The 24765-nt window shown below is 58.8% G+C and overlaps 1 protein-coding gene across 6 annotated transcripts in view; it reads left to right on the top strand.

Moving 5' to 3' along the window:
• Positions 1 to 24765, top strand: part of AGRN (agrin) — a 138358-nt gene that overhangs the window by 69505 nt on the left and 44088 nt on the right. For all 6 annotated transcript variants that reach the window (XM_075437162.1, XM_075437163.1, XM_075437164.1 and 3 more), the window contains 5 exons: positions 231 to 278; positions 19351 to 19566; positions 20601 to 20825; positions 23192 to 23416; positions 24322 to 24528. In XM_075437162.1, the coding sequence (XP_075293277.1) occupies positions 231 to 278; positions 19351 to 19566; positions 20601 to 20825; positions 23192 to 23416; positions 24322 to 24528 (921 nt within the window). The remainder of the gene's footprint in view (positions 1 to 230; positions 279 to 19350; positions 19567 to 20600; positions 20826 to 23191; positions 23417 to 24321; positions 24529 to 24765) is intronic.

Consider the following 24765-nt stretch of genomic DNA (forward strand, 5'->3'; position numbering starts at 1 on the left):
AGGGGGGTTGGACTAGATGACCCACAGAGGTCCCTTCCAACCCCTACTATTCTGTGATTCTGTGAAAAGACCTCCAAGATCATGAAATCGAACCATCAACCCAACACCACCGTGTCTGCTAAACCATGTCCCCAAGAGCCACGGTTTTTTGAACACCTGGTCTGGGGGGAGGAGAAGAGCGTGCAGAAGGGAGCTGCTGATAGCCCTGTGTTTTTTTCTTTCTTTTGCAGACAAGCCCAATAGTTATTTTACTCAGACGCCGCCGACGCCGCGAGATGGTGAGTACGCCGTCGCTTGCTGGAGCTCGGTTCCTGTGCTCGGGACGCGCTCGAGAGCCGACGGCTCGAGGCCCTCGGGCAGCTGGTGGCAGAGCAGAACCTCCCGACCCGGCGGTCTGTTCTGCGGCTGCTCTCTGTGCCCCGGGCAGCGCTGCATCCCCCCCTCGTCCCTGCCCTGGGGACGCGGGAGCATCGCCCTCCGGGGCGGGGATGGGGGGCACAGCGGCTGTCCCTCCTTCCTCTCTGCCAGGGGTTTCCCAGGTGGCTGCCGTGGAGGTGGGGAAGGGCTGGGAGGGGAGATGGGATCTTCTGTGTGCTCCAGTGGTTTGCAGAGCTTTCCTGGTTCAGCTGCTGAGGCCGTGGAAGGGAGGGCACTGGAGAAAGAGACCTGATCCTCAAAAGCAGCGGTGTTGAATTCAGTGGTTTTTCTGTGTTTGTCCTCTAAGGTCTTCTTGGGTTTTGGCAGGAGGAGGAGGGAGGCAGAAGGAGGTGTAGAAAGGCTTGCTGCTCTGCAAGCACAGAGCTAAAGAAGTAAATGGCTGTGTGCCCATGGTACGTGGCAGAGGCGCAGGTGAAGGAAGGACCACGAGAAGGTGGTGGGCTGTTAGTGTGAGGAAACAGCCAGAAACACTGTTCTGCCTCCCTCAGTTGCTTTGGTTTTTTGGTGTCACATCAGAGCAACCCAGGGGAGGACAGCGAGGGAGGTGACTAGTTTCGGCTCACGGGGTCTGGAGCTCGAGGCTGCATCTCACCGTGGCCTGGGCAGCAGATGTCCTCCCTGCCACCCCAACCCTGCCCTGATTGCAGGCATGGGCCAGGCAGGGAGGGACGCCTGTACCGGGCAGCGGTGTGGACCCGGGGTTTCCCTGGGACTCTCCGCTGCCTCTGCAGGTCTTGGTCTTGCTGGGAAAGGGCTGGAGTGGGTTGTGGTGGCTCGTGGCAGCGGGAGGTTAAACGGGCAGAAAGCAGGTAGGAATGTCTCCATCACAAGTACCTGGGACGGGGGCTGAGAGGTGATTTTTGAGGCTGGCAGAGGTTGCCGAGATGCTGTTGGCTGTTGGTTAAATTACCACTTCTGCTGTGCAGCCGAAGTTGAATCACCCCAGCCCATCCAGTCTTGGATCAGTCGGCTGCTAACGCTGTGTAAATGCTACCAAAAAATCTGTTGGGCTTGTGCTCCAGCTGGCAAAAGGTTTCATCCTCATCAGCATTAAGAGCAAAATGGAAGCTGGTGCTCAAGGTGGACATCAGGTATCTCTGCTGCCCTGGCCGGAGAGGGTGTGGGCGTGTGAATTCGGGGGGACCGAACGCAGCCCCCCTTCTCTTCCCGTCCTTGCTGGGCTCCCGCGGGTTTCTGTCTCTGAGCAATCCTAACAATTCCCTCCCCACCTTCAAATTTTCACCCCTCCGGTCGTGAGGCAGCGTGGTGCTGTCCTTGTCCGCTTTTCCTGGTCCTTCCCTGGCAGAGCAGGTGGGACAGCACCTGGGTTCCCTATGGACTTGCGTTTTCGCTGGGCTGGTGGCTCTCGCCTGTGGATCCCCCGGTGCCTGATGAGCAGTGTGCTCACCAGCACCTCGCGCCTTTCCGTTGGGGTTACTAGAGCCTTCCAGTTTCGCAGACCTGTAGGAACTTCGGTTTTTGAGGCCGTGCTGTTATCAGTCAATGGGTTTAAAGCTGTTGGATGCAGGCAGGCAAGCGTGTGCTCGGATAATGTCATCGCAGGAGCTTTGTTTTCTCTGAAAATCAGGCTTAAAATGCCCTGCTTTCTGGAGGCAGGCTGTTCAGTCACCTTCCCCAGCCTCCCTCGTTTCACGTGTGCAGATAAGAACCCAGCAGAAAACAGCAGCCAATTAATAACACGTTTGTTTCTTTCTTGCTTTCCTTCTCTGATGGGGGTGGGGAAGGAGGCGGGGGAGAAACGGATGCTAGATAAAATGTGATTAATCTATAATTGGACTAGAGAAGACATCTAAAGCAAAAATAAAAACGAACGTGGGTGTAACTCCTAGCTTAGGGCTCCAAAATATTAACAGCCCAGCCCATCCAGATGACATACTCCGAAAGCTCTCTGGTCCTCGCAGGAGATGGAAAACTACCTCCCTTGGTGGGCTGCCAGACGAGCTGCCTCCTCTTGTGGGTCTAACGGGGTGCAGGTGCCTCGCGTCACCGTCGGGAAGCGTTTCGGGGCAGAGGGGAGCCGGGGGCACGGGGAAGAGGTCCCTGCTGGGGTGAAGGTGCTGGTCCCAGCTGCTGGAGGGACTGGGAGTGTTCATCACCTGGGGCTGGTCTGGAGATGTGGCTCTGGTCCTGTCCGTAGTCCGTTGACTTAGGGCCGTGCTTGTGCCTGTGGACTGCTCTGGTGTGGCAGAGGTTTGCTGGGCGAGGGCCACGGCTCTCCCGTCCCAGGCTCGCTCTCGGGGTGGCTTTGGTGGGACGTGGTGGTGTGCTAGCGAGAGCCGTGCCCGGCGGTCCGGCCGGCAGGGCTGCGTGGGGAGGGCTGGCTGGCGAGCCCCAAACCCTGCTCCCCGTCCCCATTCCAGCCCCGTCGGAGGGGGACAGGCAGGGGAGGGTCTCTGCCTCCCCGCACCACGTTCCTCTCCCCAAGCAATACCTGGTGGCGTGGAAAGGTGGTGGGCGAGGATCCGGTGGGTCTCGGCAGGCGGTGAGCGCTCCGGGGCAGCGCGGGAGGGTGACAGTGCCAGCGCCGAGCACAGCAGGGCCTCTCGGTTGCTTCTCCTCCAGCTGGGCTCCTTGAGGGTTGTCACCCCTTCATCTTCTGGGCCAGATCCTCGTTTTCTCCCAGCCTGCGCAGCTCGGTGGCAAGCAGCGGGTTGCCAGCCAGCTGGCAGCCTGCGCTGTGAGCCAGCAGAGCTCTGCCCACCGCTACCAGCTGAGGATCTGCCACTTGCTATTTCGATCTGGAAACCCTGCTGCTGGAAGGTTTGCCGTGGTCCTTTCCCCTTCCAAACGGTGGTGCAAAGCCAATAGAAATGGGCGTCTGCCCTGGCAATGTCAGACCTCAGCTTTCATCTGAAGGAAGTGGCTTCCCACACCTCGGGCATCTTTTCTGCAAGGACCCATCACAGAATCACAGAATGGTAGGGGTTGGAAGGGACCTCTGTGGGTCATCTAGTCCAACCCCCTGCCAAAGCAGATGCTGGGGCCATGACCGCTCCCCCGATGCTCCGGCGATGCTGGAGGTGAAAGGCTTTGCCAGCCAGCGAGGAGGGGTCTCTAAACAGCACTCGTGTGCTGTTTATCTCTTCCTTTGCTTCTGATACCGATTTCTACCCTAGAAAACTCTTCAGCCACGCATTGATTTATAGAGTGGTCTCCGCTTCGTTTTGAAACAAGGCCATTAACGCTGTTAACTCACCGCTTGCTCCCAAATCTCCCGCGCCACTGGCATCCCTGCAGCTGGGTGGGGGACTGTTAAGAGCCCTAAGGTCTTAAGCTCGGCTTTCTGAAATGCAGTGGTCTGTGAAGGCCTTTTCCCCACCTGGAGGGACTGGCCCGTGGCATCCAAGCTGGTTAATTCTTCTCCCTTCTCATCAGCAGTAGGCAGGAGCTGGAGAGGGGGTGGATGTTGGCTCAGCTGCAGCCCCCCCGGGGCAGGGGTGCTGTGGAGGGGGCTTGGCAGGAGCGGTGCGGGGGGCAGGCAGGGTGGGCACAGCTCCTGCATCCCCTGGGGTGAAATAAATGGCGGGGGAGGATTTGGAGGGTACCTCCTCCCCTCTCCTTGTTCTTGCAGCGTCTGTGATGAGAGGTTTGATTTCTGTTTGTTTGCAGCATCCCTTGGAGGAGCGGCGTGCGGGAGGCAAAATTGGTTTTGTTGTTTGCTCTGCGGAGGGCAGGGAGGACGATCAACCCTCCTGGAGCCGTGAAGCCAGGCTGGTGAGAGCTGGGCTGGCTGCTCAGGTGGATCAGTAGGACGAGACACCGGGTTCTCGGGGCCGGCTCCCCATCACCCCTCTCTTTTTGCCACCCTCCTCCCCTGGGCTGTTGGCGAGGTCTGCATGGGGCAGGGTGGCATAGCCAGCAGCAAGCGGGACACAAAGCTGCCTTGCTCAGGCTGGAGCCAGGAGACGAGAGCAGGGCTCTGCCTCGCTGGTGGCAGCTTTGGCTCTGACTACGCCTGCCATGCTCCGGGGAGAGTCACGGTAGCTCCCCAGGGTGCGGGGTGCCAGCCCTTCCGCTGGCATCTGGGCGCCTTTGCGGACGCATCGGTGGCACCAACCAGCAGTGGGTCCTGGCTGTGCTGAGTTTGGAAGCACAGAATAGAGAATGCTTTGGGTTGGAAGGGACCTTTAGAGGTCACCTAGCCCAACCCCCCTGCAGCGAGCCAGGGACATCTTCAACCAGACCAGGTTGCTCAGAGCCCCGTCCAACCTGGCCTTGAACATCCGAGGAGGGTGAGAGGGCCGGACACCCGTTTCTTTTTGGCGAGCGTGGGTAGAGCGAAGCCGGCCCAACCCGTCGTGCCAGGCGGAGGGAGCAGCGCTGAGCGCTTCTTTATGGCTGCATAAAAGCAGCAGCGATGCATGAGATGAGGACACCTGAGAAATTAAATATTGGAAAAAGGCTTTCTTGTGCCTGGCAGCCCCATAAATACCAGGGTTTGCAGAACGAGTCCGGGCACGGGGTTAGGCAGGGGGAATGCTGGTGCAGGTGGCTTTTTGAGTCTGCACTGGAAATTGGTTAGCGGATTAATCCGGCGAGGTTCGCAGTCCGAGGCGTTGTCTGTCACCTGGCTGGGAGGGTTGGACTCGATGACCCACAGAGGTCCCTTCCAACCCCTACCATTCTGTGATTCTGCTGGATGTTCTCTCTTCAGCACCCTGTGATGGCTTTGCCTGGCCCAGCTCCCTTTTATATGGTTGTTTAATTAACATCCCGTAATTCTAACGAACACCTTCCTCTGGCTGGTGACCTGCTGGCACGGGTGTAGCGAGGGGGCAATAATTGCCGTGGGCTGGGCAGTCGTGCGAGGTGCTCAGCTCCCCGTGCTGCCCGCAGCCTGCCCCAGCCCCACGGCCAAACCTCGCTGCCCGTGGGCCATCCTTCACGCTGAGCCCTTCCTTCTCCGTCCCTGTCCCAGAGGGTACTTGGGATTTTCGTTTCTCGGGGGAGCCGAGCGGCTCTCTGGGCAGCTCTGCACCTGCTCGGGGGGACACGGGAGGGGACCGCGTTGAGAAGAACGCCATGAAAATACAACTTAAAATAAAACACAAGCTCTTCAATTTTGTTCCCTTTGTGCATGGCGGTACTGGAACATCCTGCTGGCTTTGGCTGCTAATCCCAGCCTATTTCTCTTTTGACACAAGCCAATATAAGGCTTGGATGCTGCAAAATGAATTCACGGCGCGGGCTTTGTGGCGGGGCTGGTCCAGGTTAGCAGAACGGGAAGGTGTTGCAGACCCATCTTTTTCTGTCTGCCCACAGATGCATTTCGCAGCCCCTGGTTTCTTCTGACCACCCCACGCTCTTCCCTTTTTGCCCCCGCGCTTCTCCCAGCCCCAACCCCCTCCCGCATGTGCGGTTTGAAGCGTCGGGAGCTGGGAAAGCGATCTGCTCCAGCGGGAATCCATCGCTGCGGCCCCGGGCCGTGGTGTCCACCCGTGTCAGCTCCCCGCCAGAGAAACGCTGATGGGCAGCAGGGCCGATGCTGAGCCTTGCTGCTGCTCACAGAATCACAGAATGGCAGGGGTTGGAAGGGACCTCTGTGGGTCATCTAGTCCAACCCTCCTGCCGAAGCAGGGTCACCTACAGCAGGCTGTAGAGGACCTTGTCCAGGTGGGGCTTGAATATCTCCAGAGAAGGAGACTCCACAACCTCCCTGGGCAGCCTGGGCCAGGGCTCCGTCACCCTCAGAGGGAAGAAGTTCTTCCTCATGTTCAGCTGGAGCTTCCTCTGCTTCAGTTTGTGCCCATTGCCCCTTGTCCTGTCGCTGGGCACCACTGAACAGAGTCTGGCCCCGTCCTCCTGACACCCACCCTGCAGATATTTGTAAGTAGATATTAGGTCCCCTCTCAGCCTTCTCTTCTCCAGGCTGAACAAGCCCAGCTCCCTCAGCCTCTCCTTGTAGGAGAGATGTTCCAGTCCCCTCATCATCCTCATGGAGCCATGGTGGCTGCTGTGACCTCTCCTCTCTGCGTTGCCGGACCCCCGGCTGTGTCACCGGCAGGGCTGGCATTGCTGGGCCGGGAGGGACCGGGAGCATCGGAGCGTGGCGGGAAGCCTTGTCACACGTCATGGAACAGGAAAAAAAGAAAAAATCGCTTTCTCTGTGCAAGGTGCGATTTTTGTAGCAGGCTTCTTTAATTACACAGTGCCTGCTCCTTCTCGAAGACCTCGCTGCAGCCGAGCGAAGCGCTGACCTCCCGCACTGCCGGCACGGTGCTGGCACCCGCCGCCTCCTCGGGCACGGGGCTGACCCGGGGGGCTCTTCTGTTTGCCTCGGGCTGCTGGGCAATTCCTGCCTCCACGGTGAAGCTGGCCATCCCATCTGGTGCTGGGCTTCTGCGCTGAGGTCACCGTGGTCAGGTTCCTCGGCTTCCCTTTGCTGTTTTTCTTACTCGTATCGGCACCCTGGGGCAGTGAGGCGACAGCTCGGGAGCCAGCTCCGACTGCTTCAGGGTCGCTGTGGAGAGTGGAGAGATGCTAAACGCAGCTCTTCAAAAGCTGCGTGGTGGAGAAGGTAGCAGCAGTTATGAGACACCGCTTTTGATCTCTTGAGAGCATTTTCTTCTCCATTTGCAGTGAGGTTTGAGCTTTCTCCTGGGGATCTCCTGAAGTGTTGGAGGAGGAGCAGATGGGAGAACTGCTCAGGTGTTGCCATTTTCCCCTGCATCAGGTCCTCGCGAAGTTTGTAGATGTCCAAGAAAGCCAATGGCATTCTGGGGTGCATTAGGAGGAGTGTGGCCAGCAGGGCCAGGGAGGTTCTCCTCCCCCTCTACTCTGCCCTAGTGAGGCCCCATCTGCAGTGCTGTGTCTAGTGCTGGGCTCCCCAGTTCAAGAAAGATGAGGAGCTACTGGAGAGAGTCCAGCGCAGGGCTACAAGGATGGTGAGGGGACTGGAGCATCTCTCCTATGAGGAGAGGCTGAGGGAGCTGGGCTTGTTCAGCCTGGAGAAGAGAAGGCTGTGAGGGGACCTTAGAAATGCTTACAAATATCTGCAGGGTGGGTGTCAGGAGGACGGGGCCAGACTCTGTTCAGTGGTGCCCAGTGACAGGACAAGGGGCAGCGGGCACAAACTGAAGCAGAGGAAGTTCTATCTGAACATGAGGAAGAACTTCTTCCCTCTGAGGGTGATGGAGCCCTGGAACAGGCTGCCCAGGGAGGCTGTGGAGTCTCCTTCTCTGGAGATATTCCAGCCCCGCCTGGACGCGGTGCTGTGCAGCCTGCTCTGGGTGACCCTGCTTGGGCAGGGGGTTGGGCTGGGTGACCCACAGAGGTCCCTTCCAACCCCAACCATTCTGTGATTCTGTGGTGGCCAAGCTTGCCTCGCTCTCCCCACATCTCTCCCTCTCGTCTCCCAACACTGATCCTTCTGGCTTTGTGACAAAGAAACGTCATTTGTCTTGCTTTGGCTTCTCTCCCCCTTGGCTGAAGTCGGTGCGTGAGACGTTTCGGGGAGAGCTGGTGCCTCACCACCCGCTCCCCAGTTAGCCCACCGCGAAGGCTGCCCGGCGCTGGGCTGCGGCAGAGCCTTCCTTGCCAAGCGAAGGGTGGTTTTTGTGGGAACCCCGAGGTGGTGGCGACGCGAGGAGTCTCGCTGCTGTGCGGAGCGGCCGAGGGGAGGCCGGGCTGAGCGCGGACCTGCGGCTTCGGGATGCAGTCGCTGCGTTTAACGCTTCGTGTGAAGCGCGGAGGGAGAGCAACGCAAAGCGGGAGGCGTGAAGCTGGCCGAGACCCCCAGGTAAGGGCAAGCTCCTCTCGAAGAGCGGGAGCAGACCTTGCAGAGTGCCCGACAGCCTGGGGAAGGCTGGCGAAGGGCACTGAGCTGGCTTTGCCCCCCGTGCAGCCCAGCCCTGGACCCGCTGCGGCTGCGGAGGAGCCGACTTTCCCTCCGGGCATCCGGAGACCGCCGCAGCCCTCCTTCCCTTGCTGGGCTCTCTCATCTCCCTGGTTTGTAAACACGCTGTTTTGCAGAGCGTGGTCTCCGCGGGCAGGTGGGAGCAGCTTAAAACAATCCAAGTATTTTATTTTTTTTTTTTCAGTTTCTTGCCCTTGCCTCCCTCCCTGGCGCGGGCTGTGCTCGGGCGGCCGTCCCACCCTCTCCGTGTGCCCCAAGCTTTGGGTGTTCGGCTGCGGCGCAGCTCCTCGGGGCAGGTTCCCGCTGTGCGGCGAGGCCGGGGGACCGGCGTGCGCTGGGCTGTGCGGGCAGGGCAGCGGGAGCCCGCTGCTGAGGCTGCCGTCTCGCTCGCGTCCCTCGTTTCCCAGCTGCTCCTCCCTGATGGAGACCGAGGAGTTCTTCCAGTGATTAGGAGCCGTGACAGCCTGCTCGGGGCTGCTCTCGCAGGAGGCTCATGATGGATTAACGAGGGAGTCTTTTAAGATGGTGTTTGATTTGCAAGAGTGACTTTGATGCTTCAGACTCAAGAACACTTTCGACTCCTCCCTGCTCCACCCTCCCCGCCTTCGCCTCGCTCGCTGCCATCTCGCCGCCTCCAGCACCTGATTTTGCTTTGAGATCTCCCAACTGATCAACTTACTTTCCTTGCTGCCTCACACCTCCGGACCCGCAGTTGTAGATCGTGTAGTCAGCTCTCCTCCTGCTCCTCCTTGGTCTGCCTGGGCCAGCTCACCAGTGTCAGCCCTGCAAGGGGCCGGGCTGCAGTGCTGACTGCTCTGCTGCTGCTCCTCACCGGTTGGGTTTCGGTTCTGGTGGTTTTTGGAAAGGAAGAGGTTTGTTGAGGCAGCTGGGCTGTGAAAGGTTGTGGCTGGTGATGACCGCGTTCTTGGGCTTCCACTCACTGTCTCCTTGTGTGACAGAGCGTGTTCGGGGGTGCTGAACTACCGCACTGTGGTCTCGGGAGGAGATCGTAGAATCATCAGTTGGAAAAGACCTCTAAGATCAAGTCCAACCATCAACCCAACACCACCATGCCTGCTAAACCATGTCCCAAAGTGCCACATCTACACGTTTTCTGAACACCTCCCGGGATGGTGATTCCACCACCTCCCTGGGCAGCCTGTCCCAGTGCCTGACCACTAAATATCTGAAACCTGGTTTCTCAGAGATCTGGCGTGTGTAGACCTGTGCAAGCAAGGTCCTTGGAGAGCTGAGAGCGTCTCAGAGGCTCCCAAACTGGTTGGTGGATGCCTACTGTTCTCTCAGCTTCTGAAGGACCTTCCATCCTTAGAACATGTTGGCTTGAAAACTTCAAGTGGTTTGGGGACTTGTTCCAGAGAGGTTCTTGTGGCCTCGGGGACCACAGATTTGCAGCTGCAGTGTAGCTCAGCTCCGTGGCTAAACTGGAAAGAAAGATGGGGTGCAACCTTGATGGGCGAGGAAAGGTGCTGCTGTCCCCATCCCCTTTGGTGCCTGCAGGGCTGGGCGCGGGGGTCCTGGCAGTGCCTTCAGCCAGCGTTGGCCCCTGACAGCTTTCCCAACCCACGTCGGTGGCGTTGCAGGGACAGGGCACAAAGTGGGCGAAGATGGGCAAAACCGGGGCCTCGGGGCTAGCGTATCCCGAATGCTGCTCTGGCCGTGCCCGGGGTAGGGGCTCTAAGCAAAAGTGCCTGGTGGAAGCGATCCGACGGGTCTGCGTTCCTTCCCCGGGAGAGCCGGCGCCCATCTCGACGTGGCCGAGGAGGTGCCGAGCGGCGTTTAGCCGGGACTCCGGGATGGAGGCCTTGGGGCAGGGCAGGCTGCTCCTCCTCCCTCGGCGAGCGAGCCCTGGCTGATGCAATTAATATTGATGGCACGGAGGGTGGGCTGGGGAAGAGGAGTAGATGTGCACGGGCGAGAGCGTCGGCTGGAGCACCAGCCTCCCCGGTCTCCATGGCAACGGGCACCTCGCGCTCATGCAGAATTAATGCCGGCGTCGCCGTCCTGACACACGCGCGCGGCTCCGTCCCCGGGGGCTTGCGGGTCCCTCTGCCCTTTTGGCACGAGGAAACCCCACAAGCAGCTCTGCCCTGCTCTTTGGTGGCTTCCCCGGCCTCTCGCATCGGCGATGTCCTCAGGATGGCAGCAGGGCAGGCTGCCACATCCTTCTCCAGAAGGAAGGCTCGACCTCAGCCCCGGGTTTTATTCTGCACGTGCCCTCACCCTTTGCTGTTAGGCATGCTGCTACCTTGCTTGTGCTTCTTAGGTTTACATCAGCTTCATGTTTTCTTAGGTTTACGGTTGGACTCAATGATCTTAAAGGTCTTTCCAACCTAAATGATTCAATGATTCCTGTCTTCTGGCTGAGGAACTGTCTGTGGCAGGCTCCTCAGCTGGCCGTGGGCACGGTCCTACAATTGCAGTGGCCTCTTGCCTGCTCCGTGGTGGTGGCTTCTCCTCTCTAACGTAGTTATTTAACAGTGGCCGCTCCGAGGAAGGATTTAGGACAGGACAAGTCACTAGTGCGGCCCGCTGGTGACCTCGCCATCCTTGGGGACCCGGTGGGGAAAGGTGGTAGGTGGGACGCAGAGGCACCCATCAACTCGGTGCCCATCGGTGTGCATTAGGGATTGAAAAGATGTATTCAAGCATCGCGGCTTTTTCCCTCTGCTGCCCAGTCTAGCCAGTTCAGGGCTCCACTTTGCATTCCCCAGTCCAGTCTGCTTTAAATGGCTTTAGCCAGGGAGCACCCATCGCTTTCCAGAGAGGGAAAGTTTTTAATCCAGTAGCACTAGATTAAAAGGCCACCTTGCACGTTAGGTACGGACATCCTCATTCCTTAATTTCAGACCCTTCCTCGGAAGAAGAATACCCAGTGCCAGCGGTGTGGCCACCAGCAGGTCCCCAGAGGCGCAGGTTGCCCTGACCTTCCCAGCTGTGCTGCTGGGAGGTGGCTTTCTCCCTCCATCTCTGCTGGTGGACCTTGCTGCGTCTGCCCGGAGCACGGCGTGTGTTGTCCGCCGTTCCTCTCCTACCCCTTCCCTGTCGCTGGAGACACTTTAAGCCGTGAAAGCAGGTACATCCCACCCTCCTCTCTCCCACCCGTGAGCTGTAATCGAGTTTCTGGCTGTGCTTTTCTGACTGTTCCTCTCAGCCCGTTCGGAGAAGGGGAGCTGCCAGGCATCGCCTGCGCGTTTTCCCGGCGTCCCCCTCCTCCGTGGGCGTGCAGGGCCTTCCTCCTCCTCCTCCTCCTTCTCTCCTGGCAGAATGCCTGCTGAGGAGGAAGCTGCTGGGAGGAAGAACCGTGCCAGCCCGAGCCCCTCTCGGGTGCTCGTCTCGGTGGTCTGGCTGCCGGTGACCGCGGGGCGGGCACTGCAGAGGGGCTGGCAGGCTGCAATAAGCCACCGGCAAGCTGCTCCAGCAGCATTTATTTTTCTTCTCTGTACAATGGAAAAGAGCAATTTTGACATTACGTTTATGATTATTGTTATTAAGCTGGAGAAACATTTTAATGTGAATGTTTGGGGTTTATTAGATAGAGCTCTTCACCTCAAGATCTCTAAGCACTCGACAAAGGCAGCTTGTTATTAATCCCTACCACTTATATTGAGCTATTTACCTACTGGCATTGGGGGGCTGGTGATTATTATTATCCACGTTTTTTGTAAACGGGAAAACCAAGGTGCGGGACTTGGTGGGGAGTTGAAGCTGGGAGCAGAAGCTGCTCTCCGCCCTCCCTGCAGCCCGTCCTCTCCGCTGCGGTGCGGGAGGCTGGGAGGGAGACTGGGATGGATGGAGGAGCTGGCCCGAGAGCTCTGCCCGGAGCGCTTGGTGCAAACTGCGGTGGGGCCGGTGGGGAGAGAAGTGGAGGGAGCTGGCTGCGGGCTGGGGAGGGCACGGCGCGGCTGGAAGCCTCGGCTGCTGCGGTTTTTTTAGGGTGCAGGAGACTGAAGGAGGGCACAGTGCAAGCCTGTGTGGGGGGAGAGAGGCGGTTGCTGAGGCGCAGAGCGAGCCCTTTGCATACACGTGCTGTCGTGGGCTCTCACTTGGCAGAGCGGTCTTACCAGCTCCAGCCCAGGAGTGCTCTGGGATGGGTCAATATGTCCGTGCACGGCGTGCAGCACCTTCCTTTTGCCCGGTTTCTTGGGCCCAGCTCAAGCAGAGCCTTTGCTCCGACAGCAACCTTCTCCCGAGCTGCCTGCAGCCTCCCACCAGCTCCCGCATCCCTGCGGAGCGGAGCCTCGGTGGCTCGGAGCCACGCTTGCGGTGGTTCTGGCCCACCCTGTCAGCCGCAGCGGAGCCGTCCTGTTCTGGGCTGTCCTTCCAGCCATTCCGGGCATCTGCAGGCACCGTCGGAGCCGAGGAGGTGGAGCTGGTGCCATCTGCCCCGGCAGCTACTGGTGGGGTAGCAGCCACCTGCGCCCGCGCCGCCTGCTCGTGGAGATGCTGAGCTGAACCTTGGCAGGGGCTACCCCGGTAACGAAGCATCCCGATCCCTCCCTGGTGCTAATTAGGGGCTGCCTGAAGAAGTTTCGCGGATGGGGTGGGAGGCTTGGATCTGAACCGGTGTCGTTACACCTGGTGCGATGGGTGGTCGTTCTCCTTCCTCCAGGAGTGGCTTGGTTCTGACGAACGCCAGCAGCTCTGGGTCCAGACCGCGGCAAGAAGCGCTCTGCAACCCCGCCTCTTCCCACCCCGCTTTCAGCTGCCAGCGTAGACAGGCTCCCAGAGGCTCCTCTCCGCTTGTCATCTCGCTCCTTTCCCCTTTTCTTCTCTGTGGAAGGAGCCATCCCCTTTTACCCGGCGTTTTCTGTGAGCACCCCATGCTGTGAGCCCCCGGGCCAGGCGAGGTCTGCCCTGTGGACAGTGTCAGTGCCCTGACCTTCCTCTGCTCCGGGCTGTTGGGAGGAGAGGCCGGAGGGCTTCGGTGTGCCCCTCGCCTACCCCAATTAGCCAGAGGACGGGGAAACCCTCGTTAGCATCCCTTTGTGCTCTTTAGCATGAACCAGGCAGTCGCTGCAGGGTGCAAGGTAGAGCCTCAGAGCACGGCGTGTCTGAGCTGGAGCAGGGCTCTGAACCCAGTCAGATCTTTCCCCTAGCCTTGGTCACTTCTAAAAGCCCTCCTTGCTGTTCCTGGGGCTGCTGAGGGAGAGGAGGCTGCGTTGGCTGCCCATGGAGCCGTGCCGACCCAGTTGTGTCGGGAAGCGCGGTACCGGGAGTTATTTGTAGCAGTACCTTTTGCTTTTCCCCTCCTCTCCAGCGAGTGCACTTTTTTTATTGTTGTTGTTGTTGTTATTTATTGTCCTGTTTCTGCTCCAGTGCTGCTAAGAGACATGGAGAGGCTTGGCTGGTATTCAGCGTAGTTACAATGAGCCCAAGCCCTCGCTTTTGTTCTGTACAGCTTGCTCAAGTGCTGTGTAGATACCTCACTCGAGCTGTTTCTCTCCCTCTTCTTCGGCGGCTCAGGAGCTTTGGGAAAGGTCAGCTCCTAGCTGTAGCTTTTTTCTGCTCCAGACAAGCGCCGCTCTCATTGTTTGCCAAATGCCTCGCTGCGCCGCGTCTCGGCCGCGCGAGGATGATTTAACCAGAGCCGTGCTTCGCTGCGGATCCAGGCTGCTCGCTGACCTTGCTCGCAGCCTTGCCATGGGCTTTGTAGGCAGGTTTGAAGCCCAGTCTTGGGCAAGTTCTGACAGATCCCAGCTCCCCTCTGTGACTGGGGAACGGGCTCGGTAGGCTGTAGCCTCCAAGCCTTGGGACAACATCCACGGCAAGCTCACGCCGGCGCCGGTTCACTGCTGCTTTCCAGCGTCGGCTCTGCAGAGGCGTCCATCGCAGCTGGCTCAGAAGCCTCCCGCTGCGGTGTTGCTGTGGCTAAGGCAGGCTTCGGGCTTGGTCTCAGCCAAGCCCTGCCCTGGCACGTCTGTTGGGTGACGTAGAAGGCACGCTGGTCGGAAAATGTATGGTCGTACCCTGGTGATGTTGTAGAGGTGTCACCAGAGGGGCAGAGCCCCGGTCCCTGCGCGCACCCCTGGTCCTTGTTCTGGTGGGGTGGGCAGTGGACGGTTTCCTCACCGTGCTGGCGAGCTCCATCTCTGCACTCCCAGCGACAGGACAGGGGGCAACGGGCACAAACTGAAGCAGAGGAAGCTCCAGCTGAAGATGAGGAAGAACTTCTTCCCTCTGAGGGTGACGGAGCCCTGGCCCAGGCTGCCCAGGGAGGCTGTGGAGTCTCCTTCTCTGGAGATATTCCAGCCCCGCCTGGCCGCGGTGCTGTGCAGCCTGCTGTGGGTGACCCTGCTTGGGCAGGGGGTTGGGCTGGGTGACCCACAGAGACCCCTTCCAACCCTCACCATTCTGTGTTTCTGTGACTCCCACCTGCCCCGTCTGGTCTCAAGCTCCGGAGCGTGAAGGCAGGGCTGGTCCCTTGGTTTTACCTTGGCCTGACGCCCAGCAGAGCGGGGCCCAGACCCCGGGTGCCTGGAGTAGCAGCGGCACTGTGGGGTGCTCTGCATAGCACGGTCTTCGCCAGTGCTGTCGGGAATCAAGTTTAAGAGGTCTTTACGCTTCTGTACGCTCTGCCTGCTGCCTGGAGTTCGTTGGGGCTGTGGTGTACGAGCGTTAGGACAAGAGCGCTTTGTGCCTCGCTTATTGCTGCCTTCTGCCCAGCCCCGGCAACGCTGGGCACGGGGAGCGGGATGGGGACGCTTGGTCAGTGCCAGGTACCCAGGAACCGGCCTGATAGCATCGTCTTTTTACTTCTAATTTCCCAACTTTTATTCCTTCCGTGTTACACTTCTTGAATCCTCCCAGGTCAAATGAGAGAGAGAGAGATAGAGATGTTGCGGAAGGAGGAAGCTCCTGCTGAATTTCATCCTTTGCAGAGCTTGCTGGGTTGAGTCATCTTAGCAGGCAGAATAAACCTGTTTCATCTCCCGGGTCTGGCAGGGGAGTGAAGGCTTCTTGTTTTATTCTCGTTGGTGTTCTGAGCTTGCATCACCCAACTGCGTCCCAGCGTTGGATGGGTGAGTTTTCAAAATCATCTGCTGGGAACAAATAGGGTTCTTCACCAGCAGCACCAGAATGATTAGAAATGAAAGAAACTTAAACAACCAATTTGCTTGTCGCAGGTTGCTTCTAGTTTGAAGCATTTTTCTTTCTTGCTTTGTCTGCCTCTCGGCCTGATCGCTGAAACTGAGTGGAGCCGGGTGCTGGTCCGCAGGAAGGGCTGAAGGACGGTGTTCGGGGCTGGCACCCTGCCGTGCCTCCGCTCTCCGTCCTGCCCGGGCGGCCGGGCCATCTCCGTGGGTCGGGATCAGCTCCAAGGCACCGCGGCGTGCAGGCTTCCCTCCCGGGGACGGGGCTCGCTGGCGGGGCGTGGGAAGGTGTCTGTCGAACACCGGCGCTGTGAAAGCTCATTTCTACGGCGTCCGGTTGGTGCGGAACGGGAGGTAAATAAATACCCTTTATAGCATCCCTCTTGCTCGCATGTTGGCCTATTACGTCCCTAATGCGTTTATGAAATATGGTTCTGGGGGCAAGGATAGACTGAGACTTCCATTCTGATAAAACTATCAGTTTTCTGTATGTGGCTTGACCCAGTTAATTTTATAATACTTTGTGGCCTTTTTGTCATTTACCATCGCTTTTTTCACTTCAGATTCAGAGATTCTTAAATCTGTGTGAGCAAAACAATCACAAGGAGGATCACTTCGAAGGTGGCAAGACCCATTTGGGCTCCAAATCTGAATGAAGGATTTAAAAAGTGTCTTTGGAGAAGAGTCAAACCCATCAGCAGCGTTTTAGCTCCTGCAGAAGTCCTGTCCAGTGCTAAAAGCTTTTTTCCTGCCAGGTTTCTAGGCTGGCAGATGCAGGGGCTGGCGAGAGAAAGGGATGGCGAGGGACCAAAGGCAAAAGTGCCGTTGGTGCATGAGCTGGGTGGGAAGGAAATGCACCCAAAAATAGCAACAAGGGTCTTGGGACGGGGTTTTTGAAGCGCTCAGTGCTGCCCTGAACTGGGTCCCGCTGAAAACTTCCTCAGTTTGGGTGCGACCAGCCCTGGGTTGGCCATTTGCTTCGGAAGCCCTTGCCTTGGATGTGCGAGACTCCTTTCCCGTGCTCTGAGGCCAAAGACAAGAACAGAAGAGCTCGAGAAAGGAAGGAGCTGACCCCGACACCTACGTATAGAATCATGGAGTCATTAAAGTTGGGAAAGCCCTCTAAGGTCATCAAGTCCAACCATCAACCCAACACCACCATGCCTGCTAAACCATGTCCCAAAGTGCCACATCTACACGTTTCTTGAACCCCTCCAGGGATGGTGACTCCACCACTGCCCTGGGCAGCCTGTTCCAATGCCTGGCAATACTTTGACATCCTGGAGACACTTCCCACTTGGGTTTCCCTATCTGTAAGTGTGCTGCTGAACCTGGGCCGGCGTGTCCCGAAGGCAGGCGCCTTCAGACAGGCTCCTCCCCACCTTGCCTTTGAGCAGGCACCTGGCTGAACTCCACTCGGAGCTGGCTCTGCATCCCGCATCTGCTGCGTGCACCGTTCCCCATCCCTGCTCCCCATCCCTGCTCCCCATCCCCGCTCCCCATCCCCGTTCCCCAACCCCGTTCCCCATCCCCTTTCCCTGTACTTGAGGACAGCTCCGTCTCTGCCTCCGCTGCGGCTGGCAGCTGATTGTGCTCTGCACAGTTTCACTTCTGTTCCATGAACCTGCGCCTTGGGACGGGGGGGGACGGGATGAATCCCCGCTTGTCCTGCATTTCGGATTCCTCCCCTGCACCCGCTAATCTCAGAGCTCAACGGGCTCATCTGCATTTAAAAAAAAAAAATAGAGAGAAAGAACAGCAATGGGAAGAGCAGGAGAGACTATCCACAGCAGCGCTTCATAAAGATGATGAATTGCTTTTAGATATTGGGCAGGAGAGAAAGAGAGTTCTTTTTTATTTGATGATATTAGTCTCTTAGTGGTGCATTGTTGCTGTGCATATGAGCTCAAAATCTCCAGGCAGTCAAAGGCAAACGCCCGGGAATTGAAGTGTAAATGAGCCGCTGTCGAGCATTTTATTTTGCCTTTTATGATTTCTCTTGCTCTCATTATGTAGGTCAGTCTCCATTTCTGGCGTGCGCTGTGTGTGTAGGAGAGCGCGGGGCGGCGAGGTGTGCGGGGCTGCGGCTCTCGCCGTCTGACCTGCCCCTGTGGCTGGGGCTGGAGGTACTCATCCTCTGCCTTCCTCCCTCCAGCCGAGGAATTAGGTTGCCTGCCACATTAGCAATTCGGCTGCTGAACTGGTCTGTGCTGGCTGCTCCGATGAGTGGATGTGGTATCCGCGCGTCTGCGTGAGAGACGCCAGCCACGCGGTTCGGCTGCTTTGCGTAGAAGGCAAGGAATAAAGCGGTGTGGGACGGTCTGTCCCATGCTGGGACAGGTGAGGAGGTTCTTCTCCGTTCCTTGACTTTGCTTTCTCTCGCTGGCTAGCAGAAGGCATGTTGTGTCGTGGAGGACTCACAAAGGCTGGAGCAGAGGGGTCTTGGGCAGAGCAAGCGCTTTCCGGAGCCCCGGGGCTGCTCCTCCGTGTCTGTGGTGGGGTTGGAGGCAGCTCCCTTGCTCAGAAGCTGGACCTGCTGTGGTGTGGAGCTAGTGACAGACCTTTCTCCAGTTCACGCTTGCAGTAAGCAGAACGGGCAGCCTGGAGTGGGAAGGGGCACGGAGCAGGCGAGAGGGCTGGCCGTGGGTTTGTCAGCTCCCTTTGGACCATGCTGTATCCCAGCCTCTTCCCTCCCGGTCCTTGTGTGGGGTGAAGGTGCCGAGCACGTATCCTGCCTCATCCAGCTGATCTCCAAGGGTGGCAGGGCTCAGCCACCCAGGAGAGACTGTGATGGAGCCAACGTGGATGGTAGTGTGGTGCCCGAGGGCAAAGTGGGTGCTGCCTTCCAGGGCATCCTCCCTTCGGAGGAAGCTTTCTCTGGGTCCCAGGCTTTACCGACCCTGCTGTCGGTGCTGCCCTTCCCCACAGCCTCATGCTGTCTGCTCTGCATGGTTCCGGCGTGATGGAGCTGGTGCTGAGGTTACCAGCAGACCCTTGTTCTCAGGCACGTGGCTTTGGGGTGGGTGGCTCTGGCAAGGTTGTCTTGGCACCCCTACACCTCAGATGCACCCTTGGCATCTCTGGAGAAGGACCTGGCTTAACCACCTGCTTCCTGGGAGGCAGCAAGAGGCAATGGCATCCTCGCCCTGTGCCAGCAAAGGACCAGCGGGTCCAGGGAGGTTCTCCTCCCCCTCTGCTCTGCCCTGGTGAGGCCCCGTCTGGAGTACTCTGTCCAGTTCTGGGCTCCCCAGTTCAAGAAATGAGGAGCTACTGGAGAGAGTCCAGTGGAGGGCTACGAGGATGATGAGGGGACTGGAGCATCTCTCCTACGAGGAGAGGCTGAGGGAGCTGGGCTTGTTCAGCCTGGAGAAGAGAAGGCTGTGAGGGGACCTTAGAAATGCCTCTAAATATCTGCAGGGTGGGGGTCAGGAGGACGGGGCCAGACTCTGTTCAGGGGTGCCCAGCGACAGGACAAGGGGCAACGGGCACAAACTGAAGCAGAGGAAGCTCCAGCTGAACATGAGGAAGAACTTCTTCCCTCTGAGGGTGACGGAGCCCTGGCCCAGGCTGCCCAGGGAGGCTGTGGAGTCTCCTTCTCTGGAGATATTCCAGACCCGCCTGGACGCGGTGCTGTGCAGCTGCTCTGGGTGACCCTGCTTGGGCAGGGGGTGGGACTGGGTGACCCCAGAGGTCCCTTCCAGCCCCCACCATTCTGTGACCTTGCTGTGCCTGGAGCATCCTGCCCTCGCAGTCCTCGTCCCCCGTCGGGCTGCAGCCCCTCCCCGAGCCTGGGTGCTGCCAGCAGCTCTGCGCGGGGAGGGACGGGAGGCACGGGTGGGTGCCTGGACCCGGCGCTGGTCTGCAGCCCTCCTCTTGGCAGAGGAGCAGCGTGGCTCACCCGTGTCTCTGTGTCTGTGCCCACAGCGTGTCGAGGGATGCTGTGCGGGTTCGGGGCGGTGTGCGAGAGGAGCTCCGCCGACCCCTCGCAGGCCTCCTGCGTCTGCAAGAAGACGGCTTGCCCCGTCGTGGTGGCTCCTGTCTGCGGCTCCGATTATTCCACCTACAGCAACGAGTGTGAGCTGGAGAAGGCCCAGTGCAACCAACAGAGACGGATCAAAGTCATCAGCAAGGGACCGTGCGGTGAGTGCAAGGCTCTCCTGCTTTTGGGAGGCGACCATGTGAGGCCAAGGAGACTTGTCCTGAGCTCGTGTCATCGCCGCAGCGCTGGCAATGTCCTGAGGGACAGGGATGGGTCTGATGGGCAGGGACGCCGAGAGCATCACCAGGTTGGTGATCGGCAGAGTTTAATGAGCAGGCAAACCGATGGCCAAAGGCCATTTTAGAGGTGCGTGGCGGCAGGCAGCGCTCTGTCTCGGGCGGCTCTGCCTGCTGCACCGCGGGAAGGGTGACATCAGCCACGGCTGGAGCTGGAGGGACTGGGCGTACGCGCGGGCTGGGTGGGCTGGTGGAAGCCCTTCCCCAGCCTGGCATTCACCAGCTGTGAGTAAGCTGCTGTGTAAATGAGACCCCGGTCTCCTCATCGCAGAGTAAATTAACTTGACCTTTCTCTCACGCGGCGCGCTGGCTTGCAATAAATCTGCACCCGGCTCTCCTGCTGGGGCCCTTGTCAGAGGGGAGAAAGCGCCGACTGATTGATTTAAAATAATAATCATCAGCTAAAAGTGACAAATAAAGGGAAAAAAAAGGCAAAAAACGCTGGCGAATAAATTTTGGCCCTTCCTCGTCAGTGAGGAAATTGCTCCTCGAGCTCTTCCTCTAATTACGATTTGCAGAAGGTGCCTGAAGGACCCTTGTTCCGCTCGTTTGCTGAAGCGAGAGGCTGGGAAGGGAGCTCACAGCAGCGAGGCGGAGGGGTGTCGGAAGGAGGGGCTCTGCCCGGGGTGCCAGGTGGGCAGCGGGCTCCCTTCCTCGCGTGCCGTGGGGTTGGGGACGACCCTACGGCCGCACCGTCCTGCCTGCCTCCGCGGGTGAGCTCGCTGCTGCGGGACCGGGTACGTGGCACCGGCACCCATGGAAGGACGTCCATCGGCGTCGTGTGTGCTTCTGGGTGCTCGGAGGGACTGGGGCTGCCTAGGTGGATATCGTGGTGCGTCGGGCTCTGTCGTGGGAGAGGGTGCTCACGCCTGCGCCGTGCCCCCTCCTCTCTCCCGCAGGCTCCAAGGACCCCTGCGCAGAGGTGACCTGCAGCTTTGGCAGCACGTGCGTCCGCTCCGCCGACGGCCAGTCGGCCACGTGCGCCTGCCCGGCGGCGTGCGGCGGCGTGCCCGAGCGCGCGGTGTGCGGCAGCGACGGCAAGGACTACCGCAGCGAGTGCGACCTCAACAAGCACGCCTGCGACAAGCAGGAGAACGTCTTCAAGAAGTTCGACGGCCCCTGTGGTGAGTCCATCGCTTTGAAAAAAGTTTCCTCGTGCGTCGAGGGCAGACCAGTGGGAAACGGCGAGGGTTGGGGAGAAAATCTTGCCCGCGCGCTTGCCGTCGTCGGCTCAAAAACGCGAGCTGGGCAGAAAAAGGTCCATCTGTGGGTGACAGCTTCTGGAATTCGGACCAAGCCAGCGTTTTCCCTGCGGCGTTTGGCTGTGGGAGTTTCTTCCCGGGACCCAGTGACCCAGAGAGCGGCGGCAGCATCTGTGCCACCTCCTTCCCCTGGCCGGAGTCCCTCGGCTGCGGGTTTTGGCAAGGAGCCGGTGGCAGCCGCCGTCCCCGGGCTCGCAGCTCCCTCTCATTAAAGGAGCCCGACAGGCACGGATCCCGGAGTGCAAACACAGCCCTGCCGCTCCGAGGATGCCTTCCTCTCTGGCTCATGGTGGCTGTGGATACTTGTAATTAAAAGCAGCTGTATTCATTAGGAAAACCATGTGTTCAGCCAGGGCACGTGCCAGAGCAGTGTTTGTCCCTGGGGGAAGCAGTGTGGGAGTGTGTTTGGGCAGGCTGGGAGAGCTTTCATTGCACTTTTCACTGCTCAGTCCCAAGTAGGGCGAGATGGGTGCAAGCGGGTGGCATGAAAGGGGTGATGTCACACTGGGTTCTCCTGGTTTTTATGGGGACAATCTTTTTAGTAGAGACAGCAGTGACAGGACGAGGCGTAATGGTTTTAAACTAAAACAGGGTAGGTTTAGGCTGGATATAAGGAAGAAATTCTTTACAATGAGGGTGGTGAAACACTGGAACGGGTTGCCCAGAGAGGCAGTGGAGGCCCCATCCCTGGAAACATTCAAGACCAGGTTGGACAGGGCTCTGAGCAACCTGATCTAGTTAGCGGTGTCCCTGCTCGCTGCGGGGGGGTTGGACTAGATGACCTCTAGGGGTCCCTTCCGACCCAAACTTTCTATGATTTTATGATTTCTGTGATTTTAGGGCAGAGAGGAGGCTTTGAGCCTCGTGGCTCCTTTGAGGTCGTCCTGATTTTAGCTGGGCATCAGCAGAAACTCAGGCAGTCAGGGCTGAGCAGCTGGGCTGTAGAACCTGAAAATACTGGAAGGCGTTTGGGCTCTGCTGGGGGTGCTGTAAGGCTTGAGGATGTTCCACAAGGTAGCAGGGAGAGTGGGGATGAGCGGTGCAGGCAGAGCACATCTCCAATATCCTCATCGTGCGGTCCCTGAGATACGTCTGTCTCTGGTGTCTCTGGCACCAGAGGGGTTGGGGATGAGGCAGACACGGTCCCCATCTCCTCAGCTACCCCACGTCCCTGTCCCACTGCAGCAGCTTAGTTTACCCACGGCTCCTTGAGTCCACACGAGATAATCTCGTGATTTTGTTGGGGTTTGTAGAGGTGGAGGTGACGCTGGTCTGACTGCCGGGCAGCTCTTGCCTGAGGGGGATGGGAGACAGATTGGGTAGGTCCTGTGGGAGCTCCCGTGTCTGCTTCATTTCCATGATTACTGCACGTGCTTAAACGGACAAAGCAAAAGACTTCAGCTGTGGCCCTGTCCTCAGCCAGCCTTCTTCAAGGGATGTGGGGGCGGCCAAAAGGGAGGTCCCTTGCCTGCTTGCAAGAGCTTGGGGAGATGGGGTGCTGTATTGCTTCCTCCCCGTGTCAGCATGGGACTGTGGTCAGTGCAGGGGTTCCAGACTAGGAGGGTTAAAGGGTGGAAACGTTCGGCAACTGCAGAAAATGAATCAGCCCCCTCCTGGTACAGTGCTTGACAAGGAGGAGAAAAACCCAGGTCTAGAGGAGGGATTAGCGAACGGTCGGCACTGTTTTGCTCAGTCTTTGGTATGGTAATGTGAGCTCAGCTCCTCAGAGAGGGTGATCCGGATAAGCCTAGGCTGGAGCAGCGGGGCAAGGCAGCATGTGGCCCTGGCTGCCCTCGGGGCTCTTCCAGCACTGGGGGAAGACAGGGAGGGAGAGCTGGAGGAGCAGGGTGGGAGCACCAAGCATCTTGCAATGCCCAGCGACAGCCCCTTGGGCTCCGGAGCTGCGCCTGGCTCGGGGGAGAGAGCCCTGTGCCCTAGACAGAGGGGAGGGAAGGCAGCTCAGGATGGGAAGAAAGGCAAGGCAGAGCTCATCCCATCCAGCGGTCACTTTGGAAAGGGCACGTGTCCTCGGTGTGTGGACCTCAGTAAAAAGAAATGAGTCCTTAGTGCACGGATGTCCAGTCCTGAGCAAAAGATGAGTGCGTGTTGGGTGCTGCTGGGGAAGGTACGGAGGCTCTCGGGGCTGGGAGGGAGGAGGGCAGGCTGGCAAGCCCCTCTCGGGGCAAGGACTGAGGGTGGCTAACGATCTGCTCGGGCTCTGTGCGCAGACCCCTGTAAAGGCGTCCTCAACGACATGAATCGCGTGTGCCGGGTGAACCCCCGCAGCCGAAAGGCAGACCTGCTCTCCCGCCCCGAGAACTGTCCCCCAAAGAAGGAGCTGGTGTGCGGCGACGACGGGGTGACGTATGACAACGAGTGCGTCATGGCACGCTCCGGGGCTGTCCGCGGGCTGGAGATCCAGAAGGTGCGGTCAGGGCAGTGCCAGCAGCAGGGTAAGTACCGCTCTGCGTCCTGGGGAACGGGAGCATTCGGGTTCCTGACCTTCCCCGCCGCTCCGTGCCGTGCTCTTGGCAGCGAGGGAATCATAGAATCATAGAACTGTTGGAGCAGGTCCAAAGGAGGGCTACAAAAATGATCTGAGGGCTGGAGCACCTCTCCTGTGAGGACAGGCTGAGAGAGTTGGGCTTGTTCAGCCTGGAGAAGAGAAGGCTGTGGGGAGACCTGATTGCAGCCTTTCAGTACTTAAAGGGAGCCTATAGGAAAGATGGGGACAATCTGTTTAGTAGAGACAGCAGTGACAGGACGAGGGGTAATGGTTTTAAACTAAAACAGGGGAGGTTTAGGCTGGATAAAAGGAAGAAATTCTTTACAATGAGGGTGGTGAAACACTGGAACGGGTTGCCCAGAGAGGTAGTGGAGGCCCCATCCCTGGAAACATTCAAGCCCAGGCTGGACAGGGCTCTGAGCAACCTGATCCAGTTAGGGGTGTCCCTGCTCGCTGCGGGGGGGTTGGACTAGATGACCTCTAGGGGTCCCTTCCGACCCAAAACTTTCTATGATTCTATGACTCTATGATTAAGGTTGGAAAAGATCTCTAAGATCATCAAGTCCAACCATCCACCCAACACCACTATGCCTCCTAAACCATGTCCCAAAGTGCCCCATCCACACGTTTTTTGAACCCCTCCAGGGATGGTGACTCCACCACCGCCCTGGGCAGCCTGTTCCACTGCTTCACAACTCTTTCAGTAAAGAATTTTTCCTAATATCCAATCTGAACCTCCCCTTATGCAACTTGAGGCCATTGCCTCGCGTCCTATCGTTGGTTACTTGGGCATCCCCCCTTCCGCAGTCCCCAGGGTGGGTGCGAGCGGTGCCGTCCTCTCTCTCCTCCCAGACAAATGCAAGGATGAGTGCAAGTTCAACGCTGTCTGCCTGAACCGCCGTGGCACCGCTCGCTGCTCCTGTGACCGCGTCACCTGCGACGGTGCTTACCGGCCTGTCTGCGCCCGGGACAGCCGGACCTACAGCAACGACTGCGAGCGCCGGAAGGCCGAGTGCCACCAGAAGGCTGCCATCCCAGTAAAGCACCGTGGACCCTGTGGTAAGCACTGGTGCCGCCGGGCTGGTCGCCCGCAGGAACGCTGGTACCCCCAACGCTTCCCAGCCCCAGCAGCCATTTTAAGCCCAGCCTGCGTCAGTCCCTTCCGCGCAGGCAGCGGTGCTCGCGTTGATGCTGGAAAGCTGCAGGTAAGTTGTGACTGGGTGCCCGCCGTCCGAGCGAGCCGCAGGCTCGCTTCAATCTTGCAGCCGACAAGTCCTGAATACCCGTTCTTCCCTG

This window comes from Opisthocomus hoazin, chromosome 16 (assembly GCF_030867145.1).
Source record: "Opisthocomus hoazin isolate bOpiHoa1 chromosome 16, bOpiHoa1.hap1, whole genome shotgun sequence".
NCBI classification, from domain to species: Eukaryota; Metazoa; Chordata; class Aves; order Opisthocomiformes; family Opisthocomidae; genus Opisthocomus; species Opisthocomus hoazin.